This window comes from Tuber melanosporum (assembly GCF_000151645.1).
Source record: "Tuber melanosporum whole genome shotgun sequence assembly, scaffold_16, strain Mel28".
In the NCBI taxonomy this organism is placed as follows: domain Eukaryota; kingdom Fungi; phylum Ascomycota; class Pezizomycetes; order Pezizales; family Tuberaceae; genus Tuber; species Tuber melanosporum.
In genome coordinates, this window is record NW_003298819.1 from 990,481 (window position 1) to 1,010,134 (window position 19,654).

A 19,654-nucleotide genomic window follows, 5' to 3' on the forward strand; every position below is an offset into this window, starting at 1 on the left:
TAAGTGGGAAGGGGGATGTTGACGGGAGTTACGGGATGGACAGGCAAGACGAGAGGGAGAAAAGTATGCAAGAAAAGTATGGTGCTGTAGGCAGGATCGTGGCTAGAAGTATGATACCTGCTGGCTTGGGTGTCATTCAGTCATTGCTTCATATGAGTAATTTTAGTTTAAAGGTATGCTGTATAGCGTAAGGAAGAAAGTACACAGCAAACCCTGGAGTGGCATAATTGTGTAATGGGATGTTTATAAATTATCGAGTCTTGAGAAGACACTAACCTCCTTGTTCGGGGATCTCGAGAAGATCTATCCTCTCTATGATATTCGACGCGCCATTTCTATATGGCTCCCACAGCCTCAAACAATACATTAATCCCTAACGACTCCCCCCCCCCCGAGTGATTATTGATGAGCTATTTTCTCTAGTGGCATCTACGTAGTCCTCTTGTACGAGCACGCTATATAAAAAGCCACAAGTTTTAATATAGGTTTTGCTTATCCTCCTCGTTTCCCGGAGGAATATAGTATAATAAACATTGACAATTATTTTAACACCCCTATCGTCTTTGCACGTCCCAATCTAAAGATATCAATCGTCCTCCCACCCAAGCATTTTTAAGGTCAAACACGACGCCCGACGACCAGAGATATAGACGAGAAAAAGAGCAACTCCAACACTATGTAGGCATAAATAAACAAGATAAAGGAAAGAGGGGGATTCAACGGAAGCGCCCTATTGCTTAGTTGCGAAGTAATACAGTGATGAAGGATATCGGTCGGTGAGACTTGGCCAATTAGGAATGGGATATAAAAGTAAGGCAAACAGCTGTGCAGTGGGCTCAAAAGAGCTACTTGAGCGAGTGCTGGGGCTTGATTTCCCGGATTGCACCAGGACTCATTAAACCAGCTGGCATAATGCCATTCCCGAACTGCATCCCCATTTCTCCCACCGTGCTGGTCATTGTTGGGTGGTTTTGACTAAGAAGTGTGGCGCTTCTGCTGCCGAAACCGTTTGCACTGCCCATGCCCATTGGACCGTGGACGGGGTAGCCTTGTGGCATTGTTGCCTGCGCAGCATGCCCCAAGGCAGCAGAAAGTGGGGTAGCAGTCATAGGCTGGTAGGGAAAAGATACGGAATAGGGTGTTGGAGAAAGAGATCCACCGTTATGGGGGGAAAGCTGTTGAGATTCGGCCATGTGACGGAAAGAAGAGCTGTTCATGAGGATATAAAGGTCTTTCGTTGGTCGAACTACTGTGCCCACTGCGGCTAAAGTGGGCCTCGGAAAGGCATATTCTTGGGTCACTGACTTGATGAGTTCGGCGATGCTGATAACAAGCTAGATCAAACATAAATTTATCAGTACTTTGGTTTTAACGATTTAAGAAAGAGAGAGCCAACATTAGTAAACTTATTGGTATCTTCCCAAAATTTTCTCCGTTCAATAATGTCACCATCACGAATGGCATCCCACTTGGTTTTCGAGAGCCTCCTAGCTGCCTCCGCACCTGTAGCGCAAAGTGAAGAAACCTCTCGTAATTTCAACGTAGTGCTGGGTTGTAGATTCTGGGTTACAGCCGTTTTGATTTCCCTATCGATAATAGGAAGAGTTGAAAGCGCAGCAGCAGTGGCAGCCTGGAATTTGCCATATAACGGTTCGTCATGATCAAAACCTCCATCAGAGGAATGTGAAAGATTGGATTGAAATCCTGGGGTAGGGGGTACTGCGAATATGTCACCCCGAGGAGTCGGTAGCACTGGCGGAATTGCCGCTGACTGTGAGATTGAAACGACGGAAGTAGCAATAGAGGTTGTAGACGAGGCAGTTGATGCAGATTTAAGCCGAAGGTTGCCATTTGAATTAGGCGGATAACGGGCTATCAAATTGCCTGGGTTATAAGAACGTAAGGTACTATCAGAAGCTTGTCCCACAATCAATGGCTTGACAATATCATACGAGCTTTGAATCTCGACGTATGATCCATACACCATCAACAACAATGTCCTCATATATCTTGCATCAGCACCAACCATGCCAGCACCAATTTCTCTCGAGTCGGATTGAACCATATTCAGAACTTGTTTGAACGCAGCGAGGCAAGCGCAACACGCATCCACAACATTGTCCACTGCAGCCTCATCGTCTTTCTCCTCATAGGCCTCTAATGAACCAACAAGAGAGCCAATATGCAGGTTCCCGTTATAAAGCACACGTTCCACTTTGTGATGAGGGCCACCGTTAGGGTCTCCAGCTGATTGAACATACTGCTCAATTGGCCTCTGCAACGTTGACATGGCGTACAATATTCCCCGAGCAGCTTCACCGACTCGAGCGGAAGATAGAGATGCACGTTTATGTTCTGGTAGGGATGATAGTCTGCGAAAGTAGGGTCCTGGTTGCCTCTCTTTATCGGTGGGGCTACGTGAGCTTCCATCAATTGGTTTCCCCATTTGAGCAGAGCGTTGAGCAGAATCTATGACGGAATCGTGAGAATACCCTCGTTGATGTTTGAGGGTTTTTTGTTCTTCGACGGTTCTCAATCCCTCAGCAGCCGTAGCGTTAGAAGTTTTTCTTGGCCCTAGCATGCCCATGCGCCGATTACCGCGGTGGGCTTGAACAGTAGATTCACTGTTACTTCGCGACCTTTCCGTTTGTGAGGAACCGGCACCAGAGTTTATTAGTGATTGAGGTGGACTCGTTAAAGTAGATGTGGGTAATGCTGGTGATGGCGAAAGAGTAGGTTGCTTTTGTGGTGGTCTTCGAGGTAAGCTACCTTTTTGGGGACCATTAAACCCTGGCATAGTTGCTTCACCTGCTAGCTTCAACGGTCTGATTGTTGACAAACTGGATTCGGGCCTTTCCGATTCGAAGCTTGGGGTTCTTGCCACCGTGGAGTTGAGCGAAGAAAAGTCATTGTCACCCCCACCCTCGTCGCTACTGGAGTTGCACCCAATCACATGTCATTTGTCAGTCACAATTTTGTGCTTGGCGTCAAATTTTAATAGTGTTATTGCCCCTTGCTGACAAAGGAGTGGCCTACCTGGATCCAGACTCCGTATCCAGCGCTGGGTTGGACCTCTCAGCATGATTCTTCAAAAACCGTTTAACAGTTTCTAACCATGTATCCCGGTCCGCTTCCCCATTTTCCAGAACATCCTTTGCTGGAAATAGTATGGGGTTGTGATCTAGCTTTAGTATCTTGAGCTCGTTCATGTCCCCTATATATGTTGGCAGCACATTGATCTTGTTCTTCGACATTGACAGGACCTTGATCACTCAATCAGCTTGAAAAACGTTTCAACCTATCTCCGAAACCTTATAGCTGTGTTCGGAGGACAACATATGAACAAAAGGTTCTTCTTACCTTTAAAGACATCAGCTTCCCAAAATCCTGCGGCAGCGATCGTAGCCGATTTCGGCTAACATCTAGTATCTCAAGTGAAGGCAGTTTGGTGAGCTACACACGAATATCAGCTGTTGGTTTTGAGCGCGCAAGCCAAGCGAGAGCAATCGTACTGGCAACGGGAACTCTCTGAGAAAATTGGATCGGAGGTTTAAATATCGAAGGCGAGGTAAACTTGAGAATTCCTCCGAGAATGAAGTCAATTGATTATGAGCTAAGGCCAATCTGCAAGGAGGGCACACACAGAAAGCAGGACGTTAGCGAATCCTCATTATCTGAGCAATATGTTTCTCCGGCAGGAACATTCTCCACCACTGGACTTCATAGCATAGATGTGGTGAAAAAGGTAGGGAATATATCTTGTGTGAACTGTGGATTGGGGTTATCGGAGCCTTTCTGTTTTCTGACCTTTCAATCTCATCCTTAATAAGCTCAATCACATCCAGTGGAATGTTTGAGATTTTTTGATGGCTCAAATCAATTGTCACTCCTGATCGCTGGTAGAATTGTTGCTGTGCACTTAAGTCGGGTGAGTTGTTGCCCCTCCCCCTCAGCTCAGCTTCCCGGTTCTTTTCTCGTGCTTCTTTAAGAGCGTTTGTGACAAGAGCAATACAAGTTGTTTTGTCTATTGGGACCGGTGGTGATTGGCGATATCCAGGGGTGTTGCCGGAGGAGACATTGCCTGCCAGCGACGAGGTAGGGGAGGGACGATAAATGGTGGAAATGTCGCTACGCATAGTCGATGTCTTGTAGGAAGAGAATTCGAAACCGTTCATCGCGGGAGAATTGTTCCGGTGGGCTACGGTACTGTATCGAGGATAAACGGACGCCCAGGTCAAGGGGGATGCTTGTTTGAATGAGAAGTCGGATAGAGGCGATGGGATACAAGAGGAACAATAGAATGCCACAAATGATCCGACAACCACAAAAAACTCCCAACACCTTTTTGTTTTTTCCTCAGAATTTTTTCTTCTTCTTTCTCTTTTATTTTGTATTCTGGTAATCCTTTGGCACCCTCTTGTCTCAACTTAACTTGTAACAGCACCCGGAGCCTGCCCAGCTATGGGAGCTTATGAATGGCTGAACACACTAGGCTCTTTGATGGAACTTTTTTTTTCCCCCTCCTTCCTTGTTATCCTCTTCCTCATTCGTATCTTTTTTTGTTTGGGGGCAAAAGTTGAAGTTGAAGAAGAGGAAGGAGGTGGTGAGAGTCGTAGCGGGTGAAGAGCAATGGAGCGACGGGCTTTCTGACTGCCGGTACTCTGCAGCAGGGCCCTTTTCTTTCTTCGTTCCTGGGGTTCGGTGTCACCGCTAGGCAGTGTATGGGACAGCCGGAGAACTGCGGCACTTGCAGCCTTTAGTGGAAGGAAAGAAGCACCAACATGGATCAACGCCCAGCAATGATATTTTGCCGTCGCCTTTCCCACTTCCCTTTCTCCTCACTCTGTGCTATTATATGATCCCGGTTGGCTCTCTGCACTTCTGTCTATCCAGTGACTGTCCGTCGATTGGCCCACCTGCTGTCTTATATGTAAAACTGCTGGTGTAGAAAAGTTGTTGCACCGAGCGTCAGGGGCCGTACACGCAATCCAATACCGTGCCAATAGTGTACCGGTATCAATATCATCATTCATTTCTCTCAACACCATTTGTAGCGCCTCATCCTCTAACTAACATCGTGGTCATGCAGCGTCTCATCCAATAACGGTGAGGAATAAGACGCCAGTGTCCATTTACTCGTATAACGATCGTGATGACCTCTTTCTGTCCGTTCAAAATATTAACTACGTATTTGTACTGTACTGTACCGGTACTCGCACACTGTCTGCACACTATTATACTTGAGTAGAATACGGTACTGGCTGCCGGTGTAAGAGAGCAGCATAATACTGCTTGTATCCCGCACCGCAGCCATTTCTATTTCCATTAAGACTATTACCAGTATGATCGCACTCTCAGCGGACACCGATATGAGCAGCATTCTAAGCCTCGCTCCCACCCCTAAGCTAGTATGATAGCCTAAGCTAACAATGACTGCGTCGAAACATTTTTCGCTTTGCTCCTCGCAACCCCCAGGGGAGAGTGGCACAAAGAGTGATTTGAAATATATTCACAAACTCGGATATAGTATTTACAAGAGCAATAATAGATCGGATTTGTGCTTTCCAGGGCAGCATTCAGTAAACAAGGGTTATGGGGTAGCAACTGCTACCTTTTCTGCCTCGACGGCTTCCCCTCCTTCTCCCTCCTCTGCCTCACTTGCTGGTATAAAACCCTCTTCGGCAGCGGCCGAAGCGAACTCGATAACCTTGAAAGTAGACTGCCTCTGTCGTCTCCTGAGAATAAAGGCAATTGTATCCTTCCTCCATTGCTCCAGATATTTCTCTTCCATCTCGATTCCGAGCTCCAGATAGGATTTTCCGAATGTGGCTCCGCACGCTCTAGCCTCCTCAATAGCGGTACGACGTTCAATATCCTCCTGCAAACGGAGATCGTAAAACTCCTTTCGGGCCATGTCGTATGCTCTTTCCGCGGTAATCTCGTCCGGATCATTTTCCATTAACCATAACTGCCGCTGCACCACACTGTTAACAAGTTAGCAAACTCGGGAGGGGAATGCAGAGGAGGGAAGGAGAAAACAAAAACAAAGAGGAAATATGCTCCATGCAGACCTTTCACCGTCTAGCGGCTTTCCCTTCTGCAGCATCTTGCTCCAATCGCATTTTAGATAATCTTTCCCATCATTTTCCACCAAAATCCTTGGCCTTGCCAATTCCCATGGATGATCTCTGTAGAACTGAGTACGTAGCTTGTCTTCAGGATATTCAATTTTTTGAGGCATATACATTCGGCTTGGTTTGTGATTCTTTGTCCATGGGTTTTTCCGTTCCTTCAGCCGTGGTGGAATTGTTCGAACGAGAGATGTAGTCGGGGGAATCGATCCAACGACACGGTACCAGGCAGGTTCTTCCTGGAGGCGACCGGCTTCGAGCATTTGTGAGGCATTCTGGTGGACTCGTAAAGACCGGAAGCGCCGTAAATTAATCATGGTGGTAGTGTGAGGGGATGAAGAGGAGCAGGCGCGGGGTTGAAACGGCACTCCCGAGTGAGACTGCGCTTTCTCTGGATACTGTATCAGGGATTCCTCAGGCTTTCTCGATAACAGAGCCCCACCGCGACGCGACTTGATTTTCGAGAAGGCGATAGACCTAACGAATTGGAATCAAGGTGTAATTGAAATTCTCAAAAGTGTTTTTCCAGGATCCAGGACTCGCAGATTAGCGAGTGCCAAATCGTTCCTGGTGTTGGTAGCCCTTATGTATATTTGGGATTGGGGTCTAGTAGTTTGTTTTGAGGCTCTGCCAACTCTAAATTGATTATTATTAGTATTTCCAATGGAAAAAAGCAATCGAGCCCCACTATCGTACCCTCTCTTCAAGATAACCTCTACTCTCTCCTTCTGGGTCACCCTCACCAAAAAAAATTCTGGGGACAGATTTCTCAATGCGAGCAATTGTTTGATTAATCTGCCATAATTTGTCTAAGAAACATACACAATGCATCTCTTTCTTGTGCCTCCATGTTCCCCTTGTACCTAGTGGGTCTCTCGACAAACGGTACAATTGCTGTTTTAGGTGGGGGTATTCGAAAGCCCTATATCTCCATTCACAATATCTGCTTTTCCATCCACATCGGTCGTTTCAGTCGTTCTCTGTCGAAATTCCACAATATCTGTTTGCGCCCCACCCCACCACCTACCAAAAAAACTTCAGTCTTTCCTTTCCCTCAACGAGTTCCTGCATCTCGGACCAAGTATCACTCTATGGATACCTTTTTTGCCAATGCCCTGGTAAGGGCAAGTCTATGCAAGAACCATTCCAACACGTACCCGTTAGTTGGTCGTACTGGCTTTTATTTTCCACCAAGGAGATCATTGATCCTCTCCGGTGGAAGTTCTGACGCTTACAAGTGTGGGCCTAATGATAGACCAATATCATGGAAAGAGACTAGAGATGAATTACGCTCAATTGCCGACCCTTACTGGCGTCGCCGCCTGGAATTTCCTCCACCCGTGCCGCCATATCTACGAAGAGCCAGAGCAGCTCAAGGCCGAATACTACCTGCACGATATCTTGACGATCCGCGGGAGCAGAAGTGCTTGGAGGAGTTTCTCGAATACCTCATCGACCCCGAGACCCCACATACCGTACTCTACGAACTCTATAACAAACTCCCTCCCCCTCGACCTATCCTCTTAAATCAGGAGGAGTTGGACATGTTGGTAGCAAGGTTTATGTCAGTCCCTGAACGAAATATGGAAGCTACAACCCGATATCTTGCTATCCTGGACCAGATGAAGGCCTGCGATCTGCCCATATCTCGAAATGAGTGGAATGCAGCCATCTCTTTCATCTCCCGTTCTTTTAATGATGTCACAACCACAGAAACCCAGTCAGCAATAGCTTTGTGGGACGAATCTGAGAAGTACCAAGGAGGAATCCGAGCCAATACCACCACGTTCAATGTCCTTCTCGATGTGGCGTCGAGATCCCCAACACCGCTGCTTACAGATATGATTCTTAAAGAGATGCAAAATCGCGAACTAAAGCCCGACAGGTTTACCTACACCACATTGATAACCTACCATGGGATTTGCGGCGACGGGGAAAAGGTCAGAGAGACATATCGAGAGTTGGTGGACTCAGGGGAAGTAGTAGACACAGTTGTCCTAAATGCGGTAATGACAGCCATGATCAGAGTGAAGGAGCACGGGTCCGCCGAGTACATATACCAGAGAATGAGACAAACATTGTTTGATTCTGGGACGACCGAGAAACCGCCGGGTCAAGATGATATCCTAGGCCAGAGAAGGTGGGCAAGAAATCTAAAGCAGGTGGCGATGAATAGGAGGGTTGTGGAGGACTACATGAAGACGTTCAACGTCTCCCTTGCGCCGGATATCATCACCTTCAACATGCTTATACACCTTCAATGTCAAGTGGGAAACTACGACCGGGCAATGGAATTAGTGAAAGAGATGGAGGAGTGCAAAGTCGGTTATGACGAGACAATTTCGGTGGCTCTGCTCAAGGGGTTCTTTTGGCACGGTGGGACAAGCTATTCCAACTGGAGTGTTCCAAGATTGGAAGAACTTCTACGACTGATATTCGATAAAGAGAAGGGGCATAAGTTGGGGCCAAATCTATCGGGGTGGATATTAAAAACAGTGGCAAGGGTGTGTAATAGTCGGGCAAGGGTATTCATGATCTTGGAGGCTATTGTGGCGAAGCGAGAGTTAGACGGTGAAGAGCTGGATGAACACATTGCGGGTATAGCCAGGGAGATAGTGGGGGGAACTGCATGGAATACATGGTTAGAGGTGCAAAAGCAAAAAACTGGTGATGGAATGAAATAAAAAGAATTAGATTTGAGAGAGTATTGTATCTGTATCATAATAGCATGTATGGTATGTTGTACATAGGGTCAAAAAAAACAAACCGGTCATCCCACAAAAGAAAACCCCTTTCATGTAAGGAAATCACGATGAAATAACCCGCAAAACACCTCATCATAATAATACACCCATAATTTTTGTACCATTCTCGTCCTCCGCCCTCTCCTCACTACTTCCCAGTACCCGCAATATCATTAACCTCCTGCTTATCATCAAACTGCTTCCTGGCATCGGCGATAACCTTAGACATAATCAACAGCTCCTCCACCCTTCCCAACTTCCTCTGATCCTTCCTGAGCGCAAACTTGAAGTCGTCCACCTTGATCTTATTCCTCCCACCCCTGGAAGCCATCCTTGCCGCGTCATGGCACATATCGATAATGTAATCGGTGACAATCTCATCGAGGACCTGAACCGATTCCGGAAGTGGGTCTGGGTCGTCACCGAAGGCGTACATTAAGGACTTGACTGTCCCACGGCCAGATTAGCTTAAGCTGGGAGTAAAGAAGGGTGGGAGTAAGCTGACGCTCTTTAACGAAGAGATGTTGACGCCGGGTACGCGGGCGACGAATTCCTGCGTCGGTGGCCATCTTTTTCGTTGCGTTGTGTGCTGGTGTTGAACGTTTGGGTGTGTGATGATGGGAGGATAAGGGGGTGGTTGGTATTCTAGCCATGGCTGGGAATTTCGTGGTGTGGTTAGACATTGTGGCGCTGGAGGAGGAACTGTCGCTGTCAGGATCCCTTGTGGCGGTGTAATTGTGGTTAGTTGTTATCATAAGAGGGAAGGAGAGGAAAGAAAGCTAGGTGCAACATCTTCTTTCTGATCTAACCACACAAATACGGTAAGCTTTCAACCCTTTGTGTGATAGCTCGGGGGGTAGGATCTTCCCTACTCTCACCTTTGCCCTCGTTCGACCTCTTACGTTTCTCAAGCTTAAGTTATCATATGATACCTACCTATTACCTGCCTCTACCTCGACGTAAACCCCCCGCTCTTCACGCTACCAGTACTTACTATCCCGTTCCCACATTAGTATTGTCATAGCTACGATGGTATCAATCCCCCCTTCCCTTCCGCTCCTCCCATCACTACACATCACCGCCTCGCCAAACTTAAAGCAAAGAGGGAGCTAAATGAAAATGCAGTCCGCCCTTTTCCACTTTGATGCCCTGCTCCTGGTCATTCTCCTATTAATCTGTACATGCACATACGTCCGCCAGACAGTCCCGGGAATGGTTGATTCGAGGAAGGATAAGAACATGTCTGTTTTCCCTTCCCTCTCCTCCGACTTGTCTCACCTTGTCTACTAGCTTCTTCGGCATGTTCTGGAAGTTTGCGCGTATCGGGGAGCGATTGTCGCCGTATGTTAGTATTTGCTGTATTATCATGGCTGTGAGTAGCTTAATTCCCGTTTTGCGGAGGAGGGTAGTAGTGGGTTGATGAATTAGTGGGGGCTAATCGGGGTGAGATGGTGGTTCTAGGTTGTCACTTTCGTTTCTTGAGAGTGATGGGGGAACCATTTTTTTTTTTTGGCGGTTTGATTCACCGGGGGAAGGTACGGCTGGAATTACAGTATGGTAGTAAATAATTATGGTTGAGGATTGCGAGATGGGAAAGTGGGCCTAAGGCTCGCGGATGTATTTTTTTCTTGCACAGATTATACAATACACAAGATTGCGAGGGTTTCTTCTCCACAGTATATCCCGACACCCCCGACCCAACTGAACTCTATCAACAAGTTACAATGTTATATACAGTGCTTTTAAATCGTACTATTATTATACAACTACTGTAGTCCAAGTCCATCAGACAAACTCAAACGTGTCACCCTTGTCCATACACATAACCCTAACCCTCTTGCTACCAACAATTCTCTCCAGTTTCATAGCATCCCACCTGGAGAATATCACACGCACCTTCGGCTGCTCCTTGGCTCTCCCTTCACCAACGCTCCGCCCTATAAAGCCACCCGCAACCTCGCGGTAGAAAAGGGGGTTATCCGGCAGTCCGTAGAATACCACGCTCGTGACCCCGCGGATGTCGTAGCGCCGGAAATGGTGCGCTCTCTCGCTATAGAGTAGAACCGAGTGACGGCCCGTGAAGAAATGTGACCGCGCGCGCGCGACGGAGGAGACAGGGGTTTCTTCCGATATAGCGCCGATGGGTATGGGGGCGTTGGAGAGGTAGTTCCGCATTCGAACGAAGTCAAAATAACTCGGTATGAAGATCAATGTGCTTGTGGAGGTGTTTCGGAGGAGGGAGGGTAGGATTGCCTTTGTGAAGTAGTCGAAACGAGTATCTGGGTCTGCAGCTGGGGTTGGGGGGTCTATTCTTGTGAATATCTGTATTATAATAGTTAGTAAGAGAAACTATTGGATCGGGAGCGGGAGGCATTGCCTGTCGAACTTGAACCCCCAAATCAATCATGGACCCTATATACTCCGCTTGAGTTTTCACCTTCCCGGCAACATTTAACATATTATGATTAAACAACTTCATTATCTCTGGTGTCACAAACCCGCCGAATACCAACGTCTGCCTGAAGTATTTTGCATTAGTATCTAAATACCATTGCCGCACACGCCCAAAGTCACAGCCGTGCGGGTCTTTGGGTATCAAATTAAGGTGTTTAAAAATATGCTCTAGGTGATCCCAATTTTGCATTAGCAGTGCGTCGGCCTGATCCACCACCACTAATTCTATGCTAGAGAGGAAATCGTAGTCGCGCCTTTTGTCAGATTCATCACCGATGGCCATACGCAGCCCAAGCGGCGATGCGAGAATTATATCGGAGTTGTAGAATTGACTAAAATACTTTAGAGTTTTCCGAGTTAATTTTAAGCCTAACCTGAAGAGGTCATCATGGTTTCCGCTAAAGAGGGCGCGGAAGTCTTCAGGCTTATTGGGGCTAATCCGCTCAGTATCTAGGGGTGAGTAGTATGTATTTTGAAAGCGTTTTTTGTTTTCCTAGATAGAATAGTTGGTGATGTGCTATCTAATCGGGAGAGGATGAGCTTACTTGTTGCTCTGGCTGTAGAATGTCAACTAGTGCATTTATTACTTCCACGCAAGCGTTTCGTGTTGGCAGTATGAAAAGGACTTTGGGCCTTGTGAAGCCTTGATCTCTGAGCTCTATTTCCTTATCTGTAGCTTTTGCTAGGTGGGCATTGTTCTTTAGGACTCGGTCTCGGGTCCTAAGCTTCGATTAGTGTGAAGCTAATGTAATACACAGATGGGAACATACTTTAAGACATGATTCAACGCATGTAAAGAATACATCCTCCGTAATTCTTCAGCATTGCCTAGTGTTCGTTCACCATATAAAACATCCACATAATCGAAGACAAGCTGCCCTAATGACTTTTGTAGCGGCGTCAGCTCCTCAGCGACCAGCCTCTTCTTCAGGTTTAGGTCTTTTATGCTTTCGATCCTTCTTCCACCAGTAGTTTGTTTCGGGCCTCTGGGAGTGGATAAGTAGACATTTCCAGGTAGTCCGGAATTAGGTAACTTAGTATCCTTCCATTCACCCTTTGAAGCAGAGGAGATGGAAGCCAGTAGAGCGGGGGAGGGACTTGTAAAGTGTGATTCAAATGGGTCTGATTGATCCTCGTTGTCTGAGCCCACATCCACGATCTCTTCTTCGGGCTCTCCCTCCTGCTTAGGCTCATCTGCCATATCCTTACCGTCTAACAAGATGACCCCATCCTCCTGGTCTTGTGTGAAATCAAGTTTTTGGCGTTTAGGATTGTGTCGGTTAAACTCATTGCTCGCGACTAGAGATTGGAGTAGGAGGTTATAAGGTTTTGCTGCTGCAGCATCATCTTCCGATTCCGATTCAGGGTCGCTACTACCCAAGTCTTCAGAATCTTCTCCATTGCGCAGTTCGAGATCCTCGGAGGTTTCGGAATTAGAATCGGGCTCCTCGGTTTGAGTAATTCTATTGCACAATTGTCAAAACGGTTCCCAATAATCAAGAGGGGCCATGCTATTATATATTGGAGCCGTTTGATAGGAAAAACGTACTCCTTTGGTCGATTCTCAGTTCTCATTGAGGTTCTTCCTTGATCTCTTCCGCCTCGACCACCTCTACCGCCTCTACCGCCTCTACCGCCTTTGACTCTTCGGTTTCCTCCTCTTCCTCTGAACCCCCCTCCACCTCTGTCACGCCCTCTGGGTCCAGGTGGCATTTAGAAACTTTGTTGAATTTGTAATTTGTTACAGGATTTCTGTCGGTGATTTCGTAGGAATCGTATGTACAAGGAATAATTTCTGCCAGGCTCCAATATCAAAGTTAGGTTCTTGCATGTGATGTAAGAGCGGGTAACTGCTGAGTAGGGCTTACCCTGCCAAGCCAATTTAACTGCCCCACAACAGGAATGGAAAAAAGTTGAAGCTCTGGCTGGGGATTGTCCCGCCATCGGTCAATTTCGTCAAAGCCAGCCAACCTACCTCACTGCCAACTCCCCACAACCACTACCCGCTAGCCAGTTGCCCAGCATGGCCGACAAAGATTCTTACATCCATCTTGCTCGACCGCTTCCTGTCGTTAGCGTTCCGCCAGCTCAGGCCACCACCTCGCCGTTAAGTGTTGTTATTAGTGCCCAGGCTCTCTTCTCCATCTTAGATCATTCGTTAAGGAGGAATACTGACCAGGAGAGAGTTATTGGAACGCTTTTGGGTGTGAGGAACGAAGATGGAGCTGAGGTTGAGATCAGAAATTGTTTTGCTGTTGGTCACAACGAGAGCCAAGAACAGGTGGGTCTCCATAGGCTGATAATCTGTGGAAATTACACTAGTTGATATTGTCGTGAAGGTCGAGGTAGATATGGACTACCACAAGACTATGTTAGGGCTCCACCTGAAGGCGAATCCCAAGGAGGTTCTTATTGGATGGTATGTTTGCTCGGGACGGATGCTCCTGGATGTCAGGTGCCCTTGAATATAGCTAATTATATACTTAGGTATGCTACCTCACCAGAGCTCAACACCTTCAGCGCTCTTATCCAGAACTTTTATGCCTCCAATGGCGATGGCACCTTCCCCCACCCTGCCGTTCATCTTACTATGTCTACCGCCCCCGGACAGGATATTTCTATTAGGACTTATATATCGTCCGCTGTCGGTGTTCACCCGGATCGTCTTGCCGACAGCTGTTTATTTGTTCCGGTTCCGTACGAAATTAAGTATGCTGATGCTGAAAGGAGCGGATTGGAGTTGATATCAAGTGCAAAGAACAGCGAAAATCGAAGTGCCGAGGTGACTACGGATATTCATGCACTCGAGAAGGCACTCGAAGAGGTTCTAGAAATGCTGGATCGAGTTAGTGAATATGTGGCTAGAGTCGTCGTATGTTTCCCGCCCTTAGGGCTGAAGTGAGAGGGTGCTGAAATCCGCACTAGGCCGGAAATACCCAGGCCTCTGTTGCTATTGGGAAGTTCTTGATGAACACGCTTAGTTTGGCACCTAAAGTCTCACCCGCAGACGTCGAGAGAATGTTCAATACCCACATTCAAGATGTCCTCCTTGTGGCATACTTGGCAAATACTATCAGGACCCAGATCGATTTATCAAACAGGTTGGCGAGCGCTAACCTCGGAACCGCTACCCCTACTCCAGCTGCGGCTGCTACAAACCCTACTGCCACGGGCACCACTACTACAGCTGGCGGAAAATAGTAAATAAATTAATATCCAAATGTGTTTCTTTACCGTGAGAAAAGGGAGATATCTTCCTCTCGTTTGTAGGGTCATACAGTTTCTTGGGTTCACTCCCTTTCTGTTTCCACCCATCTCTGAAAATGGGGGGTTGGATGGCGGGGGAGGACGGCTGGTTGGTACTGGGGAACATGGGAGAGGGGTAATTTCTGTTTTTGTATGTATACACTGGTGCTGGCTTTAGCATTTGCTTGGTGGTTTATGGGCTTCATGTCAATTTTCAAATTATTATTCTAGTGGGACCGATTGATGTGGTGTGATTGAATTGGGGACCGCCCGCGAATAAGGGTCGCGCAATGAGGCTCTTTTTATCGCTGGTTCACGTCAAACCTGACAGGATAGCGCCACCCCGGGAAACCGAAGAACCCAAACGAAAAAAAAAAGTCGTAAATTTCCCCTAACCCTAAGGTTCTGGCCTCTTCAACCTATTCTCTTTCTATCCCTTTCAGATCGGGATTATCTCCCACAAGCTTTCTGCTGTCATACCTCCTCCTTCGCTCGGTCCCTCTGTATTTGGCACTGTTTCCTAAGCTGTATGATAGCTTCTGCAACCTCCTTCATTCATTCAATTGCTAAACGGACATGCGTGCCTTGAGCTTCCCGGGAATCCCCCGGAATAATGTTTTATGGACATGCCGTCGGTGTCTATCAATCCCGAAGGTGTATTCTCGAAGGTCAGGAAGGGGAGGGAAGATGCTGATGGGCGCGGCAGCTGGGACGGCGCTGGGTGCTGTAACCTTTGGGACACCGGATGTGGGACATAGTGTTGCGGCTGTAGAAAGAGCTACTAGGGTCGCAAGCACACTGGCGTTGTGTATTAATGAGTGAGTAGAGTATGGGATAGATGTTAGGTTTTGGGCCTTAGTTTCTGATTAGCTCTATAGTTACCGCGTTACTCTAAAATCCTTGGAGCTCGATCCGAGCGACGGTGACGGGCTGTTGGCGAAATGTCATAAAAGATGCGCTGAGAGGTTGGTTAGGAATTGTTTTGGTGGTGGAGTGTCTAAGCTGATATTGAGTGCTCTAGGACTTATAAGGTTCTCGAGAAGAACGGTTCAATATTCATTAAGCTCGGACAACATCTTGCAGCCATGGGCTACTTATTACCCGCTGAGTGGACGGTACTGGACCTCGGAATCTTATTATATATCTGGCTTATGGCTGATTTACCGTTGTTCAGGATACCTTCATCCCCCTACAAGACCGGTGCCCAGTCTCAAGTTTCGAGAGTATCGAAAAGGTGCGATTCCGAGCGTTACCTACCCTACCCATGTCTGACCGGAATTCATAGATGATATTGGACGATACTGGACAGTCCATCACAGATTTGTTCTCTGAATTTGATCCAAATCCTATTGGAGCTGGTGCGGTTGAGTCCTTTTCATCCCGGTTATCGGTTGTACGTAGACAGAAGCTGAGTGGTTATTAGCTTCGCTGGCCCAAGTACATCGGGCCAAGTTGAAAGATAGCGATCAAGAGTATGTTTATTTTTGGTGCGTCTTGGGGAGGGGGGCTAATTAAATTTTTTAGGGTCGCAGTGAAACTACAACACCCGGCATTGGCAGAATGGATTCCCTTGGATATGGCATTAACGAGGTTTACTTTTACAAATATTAAATACTTCTTCCCGGAATATCCTATGACCTGGTTAAGTGATGAGATGGAAGCATCGTATGTCCCGATTTGAAAATATTTTTACTTTTGTGGGGAAACGATTAATAGGGTTTAGTCTCCCACAGGAACTCAATTTTGAGATGGAAGCAAAGAACATATTCCGGATCAGAGAATATTTTGAGGGTGTCAAAAACACGCCCCTTGTTATCCCAAACGGTAGTTCTAAAAGCATGCCACTTTTCGGGTGCGTGAGCTAATATTGACCAGTTATATGGGCCAAGCCACGGATCTTGGTAATGGAATATCTCCCCGGACGCCGTTTAGATGACCTTGCCTTCCTCGACTCAAATGGTGTTTCTCGCGAGGAGGTTTCTGTTGCCCTCGCCCGGATATTCAATGAGATGGTTTTTGGGAAGGACGCACCGCTTCATTGCGATCCACACGGCGGTAACCTCGCTATCCGCCTAGCGGACCCAAATATCAACAGCAGAAGCTGGATTAGGAGAATCTTTGGTCGCCGGAGAAAAACCAACTTTGAAATCATCCTGTATGACCACGGCCTTTACCGGGACATTCCAATGCAAATGCGTCGCTCCTACGCGAAGCTTTGGCTCGCCGTAATCGATGGTGATGAAGCCCGAATGAGACAGTACGCCAGCGAAGTCGCTGGGATAACGGACGAGCAATTCCCGTTATTCGCTTCTGCGATCACTGGGCGAGACTATACGGCGCTACAAAAAGGCATAGCAAGTCCACGAGACGAGAATGAAAAAGAAATTATCACTGAAGCTCTTGGCGAGGGACTCCTAGCACAGCTTGTCCAGCTTCTCGCCAATGTCCCCAGCGTTATCCTCCTCATCCTGAAGACCAACGACCTAACCCGCAGTCTTGACGAGAACCTACAAGCAGGCACCGGTCCGGAACGTCAATTCTTAATCCTAGCGAGATATTGTGCAAGAGTAGTATACGAGGAAGCTGTGGAACTGGGCGGCTGGAACATCGTAATTGCAACTGTGGAGTACTGGCGCATCAGCTTGAAGCTACGAATCTTCGAGTGGGGTGTTTGGTGGAGGGGTGTATTTCTTGCCACTGCCTTTGGTGGGGTAAGGCTGTTAGAGGGGTGAATACTGTTATTACTAACCGAGGCCTGGTGGGCTATGGAATGTGGTAGTTTCCGCGATCGCATATTTAGATTAGGGGTTGGAGACGCATATCATATCTTAGAGTGAAGGGGTGTTGGGAGGGGGGATGGAGATTGGAATCTGATACGATAGATATCGGTTTACTGCAGTGTTGTGGAAATGTAATATTTTGCTGCTGTGTGCTGTGGACTATAGCGTGGGTCCTGTTCAACATTGGACAAAATCTATTAGATTAGGTTGGGCAAAGGAGAGGGGTTCTGGGTTGCTACATTGCTAGAGCATGGGAGTTTGGGCGCCCACATGTAGACACTATGTATCATATCCTATCAAGCAAGACAATGACATTTTGGATACATTTTCGGAAACGAGCATCCTCTGGGGCGCTATAATTTAATGCAGTTCTTGAAAAGGTTGTTACTCATGAGTTGTCACTCGCTTTGTCATATCCACATGTCAGGGTATGAATTCAATCCTCACAATTATAAATACCGCTTGTGATATGGGGGAATTAGGAGTGGCCAGTCTTCTACTTGGATATACTACCTTTCAAAGTATTCAGGGCGTTGTAATTCGGCCTAGAAATTCATATCCTGCGAATAACCGAGGCCTCTGGATTGAAGGAGACCAGCTTTGCCAACAGAGGAACTTGTTCTTTTTCTAGTACGGCACAGACTATCCTCTGTGTGAGCAGTATTATATAGTACAATACTAAGCCAGTTAGATACTTAAAGCTCTCCTACAAACCAAAATGATGGGTACACTAGAAGTGAATAATGACAAAAACAAACTCTCAAGTTTAGCCACACCCCCCAGTCTCAGAGCGCGCCCAGCCCCCAAGGCTATGGATTTCTAGGGTTGTGCGTATTCACAAAATACTCCTTGTAGTGTGCAAGTCCTGAGAACTTCGAACATGCTAGCTTAGTGATCTGGAAGTAAACCATAATGTAGTGGGCCCTCAAAATTTCTGTGACCATGATACTCCCCTTGGCCATAAACACTCTGACAATCTTGTGGTTGGTGTACGCAGGGGTAGCATGCATGAGCGTCGTTCCCATCCAGCCAATGTATTTAGAACATGGTCGCCACGCCACGGACGAGGAGGGTATGGACGTGCTCTGTCTGCTGCTGCACAACGGCAGGATACAAGGAGAGTTTCTAGTATTGTTCGCAAGTATCAATGTCGGCGTCGTTGATGCCTGCGCTGTGCGGGGTGATGATATTCAGGCAAGTGACGTTCTCCCAGCGGATTTCGTACCCAGCCGGCGTGCACTTGGGCAGGCCGAAGTGGTTGTCCAGCTCATCGTATTAGCGGGGCGCCAGCTTCAGAATCAGGTACGGACTTCTCAGCTTCCCGGTGGCACAAGCCTGGTGCGGCGGCGGGAGCCTACTGCGCTGGAAGGAAGGAAATTTGTAGGCTGTGGCTAGTGGGTGCGGGGGTGATGGTATGGATCCTTTTGAGGTTCACGAGGACTTTTGGTGAAGATGCGGAGTGAGAGGTGGTCCGGTGGTGTCAGTGACTGCGTGGAGGGGTTGGTTGGTGAAGGAGGGCAGCTGGGAGGAAATAATAATAATAATAATAATAATAATAATAATAATAATAATAAGTGGTAGGGGTTGTGAACTTTGGTGAAAGCACAAGAGTGGTGCAAGAGGATGAAGCCTTGGAGGAACTCAGAGAAGGGCGTATCCTATGGGGAGGGTTTCGGCTATTAGCTACTCGTGGACATATCATATCATACGTAGCCTTTCCCATCCTATCTTATGGACCTTGTCGAGAGTAACATAGATCGCAATCACAAATGATCACTCACCAAAAACCAAAAACTGGATGCCAAGGTTTTCGTTAGGACAGTGCTTCCTCGTACTAGATTGATTGGGTGACGGATAAAGAAGCATGACTCTTACCCTGGAAGAGTAAGGTTTCGGTTAATAGCCACTCTGGCTGTATTTGGACTTCGTGATGTTCGGAAGTCTTCCGTATTCTTTTTCTGTTTGTGGCTCTTGCATTGGCTATTTCCTTAACTATGAATTGAGTCGCACTTTTATCGCCCCTCTGGTCCGGTGGCCATACTACACTATAATTAAAGATGGAAAACTGGATGATATAACCTGCTTACCGCCAACTTCATACATGCTAGAGTACATCACGAAACCGCTGTACAACTCATTAACTCTACCAGAATGCTCTATAGCGACCCCTAAGGATAATCTCAAGAACACACCCGCACCTCTGCAGCCTTCACTATAGAACCAATCTCTCCCCAACAGCCCCCCCTTTTCTCGCACTCCAAAGCAACGGCGTCCGACCCACACACTCCGCCATCCCCGA

At 47.3% G+C, this 19,654-nt stretch overlaps 8 protein-coding genes; 4 read left to right on the forward strand and 4 right to left on the reverse strand.

Annotated features, from left to right (window-relative positions):
• Positions 1 to 482: 482 nt before the first annotated feature.
• GSTUM_00004940001 (uncharacterized protein) lies at positions 483 to 4,597 on the reverse strand. XM_002836768.2 has 5 exons: positions 3,808 to 4,597; positions 3,513 to 3,624; positions 3,361 to 3,453; positions 3,037 to 3,263; positions 483 to 2,933 (listed from the first exon to the last, which is right to left on the reverse strand). Exons 1-5 carry the CDS (start codon positions 4,173 to 4,175, stop codon positions 1,355 to 1,357), a joined length of 2,379 nt encoding a protein of 792 aa, XP_002836814.1. The 5' UTR covers positions 4,176 to 4,597; the 3' UTR covers positions 483 to 1,354.
• Positions 4,598 to 5,590: 993 nt separating this feature from the next.
• GSTUM_00004941001 (mitochondrial 37S ribosomal protein RSM25) lies at positions 5,591 to 6,448 on the reverse strand (the record flags this gene model as incomplete). The annotated part of the gene is made up of 2 exons (XM_002836769.1): positions 5,591 to 5,984; positions 6,072 to 6,448. The coding sequence occupies 2 exons, from the start codon at positions 6,446 to 6,448 to the stop codon at positions 5,591 to 5,593; spliced, it is 771 nt and encodes a 256-aa protein (XP_002836815.1).
• A 420-nt stretch (positions 6,449 to 6,868) lies between these two features.
• Positions 6,869 to 8,815, forward strand: GSTUM_00004942001 (uncharacterized protein; the record flags this gene model as incomplete). XM_002836770.2 has 1 exon in its annotated part: positions 6,869 to 8,815. Exon 1 carries the CDS (start codon positions 6,980 to 6,982, stop codon positions 8,813 to 8,815), a length of 1,836 nt encoding a protein of 611 aa, XP_002836816.1. The 5' UTR covers positions 6,869 to 6,979.
• Positions 8,816 to 8,838: 23 nt separating this feature from the next.
• GSTUM_00004943001 (uncharacterized protein) lies at positions 8,839 to 9,476 on the reverse strand. XM_002836771.2 has 2 exons: positions 9,381 to 9,476; positions 8,839 to 9,322 (listed from the first exon to the last, which is right to left on the reverse strand). Exons 1-2 carry the CDS (start codon positions 9,442 to 9,444, stop codon positions 9,024 to 9,026), a joined length of 363 nt encoding a protein of 120 aa, XP_002836817.1. The 5' UTR covers positions 9,445 to 9,476; the 3' UTR covers positions 8,839 to 9,023.
• A 287-nt stretch (positions 9,477 to 9,763) lies between these two features.
• GSTUM_00004944001 (uncharacterized protein) lies at positions 9,764 to 10,537 on the forward strand. XM_002836772.2 has 5 exons: positions 9,764 to 9,861; positions 9,900 to 9,907; positions 10,001 to 10,116; positions 10,166 to 10,247; positions 10,337 to 10,537. The coding sequence occupies exons 1-5, from the start codon at positions 9,801 to 9,803 to the stop codon at positions 10,355 to 10,357; spliced, it is 288 nt and encodes a 95-aa protein (XP_002836818.1). The 5' UTR covers positions 9,764 to 9,800; the 3' UTR covers positions 10,358 to 10,537.
• A 123-nt stretch (positions 10,538 to 10,660) lies between these two features.
• GSTUM_00004945001 (uncharacterized protein) lies at positions 10,661 to 13,344 on the reverse strand (the record flags this gene model as incomplete). XM_002836773.2 has 6 exons in its annotated part: positions 13,198 to 13,344; positions 12,879 to 13,124; positions 12,100 to 12,792; positions 11,875 to 12,049; positions 11,262 to 11,822; positions 10,661 to 11,197 (listed from the first exon to the last, which is right to left on the reverse strand). Exons 2-6 carry the CDS (start codon positions 12,902 to 12,904, stop codon positions 10,661 to 10,663), a joined length of 1,992 nt encoding a protein of 663 aa, XP_002836819.1. The 5' UTR covers positions 12,905 to 13,124; positions 13,198 to 13,344.
• An 8-nt stretch (positions 13,345 to 13,352) lies between these two features.
• GSTUM_00004946001 (uncharacterized protein) lies at positions 13,353 to 14,811 on the forward strand (the record flags this gene model as incomplete). XM_002836774.2 has 4 exons in its annotated part: positions 13,353 to 13,610; positions 13,669 to 13,748; positions 13,817 to 14,201; positions 14,255 to 14,811. 4 exons carry the CDS (start codon positions 13,353 to 13,355, stop codon positions 14,528 to 14,530), a joined length of 999 nt encoding a protein of 332 aa, XP_002836820.1. The 3' UTR covers positions 14,531 to 14,811.
• Positions 14,812 to 15,054: 243 nt separating this feature from the next.
• On the forward strand, positions 15,055 to 17,690 carry GSTUM_00004947001 (uncharacterized protein). XM_002836775.2 has 8 exons: positions 15,055 to 15,393; positions 15,454 to 15,540; positions 15,597 to 15,690; positions 15,750 to 15,809; positions 15,861 to 15,990; positions 16,108 to 16,240; positions 16,299 to 16,399; positions 16,451 to 17,690. Exons 1-8 carry the CDS (start codon positions 15,152 to 15,154, stop codon positions 17,305 to 17,307), a joined length of 1,704 nt encoding a protein of 567 aa, XP_002836821.1. The 5' UTR covers positions 15,055 to 15,151; the 3' UTR covers positions 17,308 to 17,690.
• The last annotated feature ends 1,964 nt before the right edge of the window (positions 17,691 to 19,654 follow it).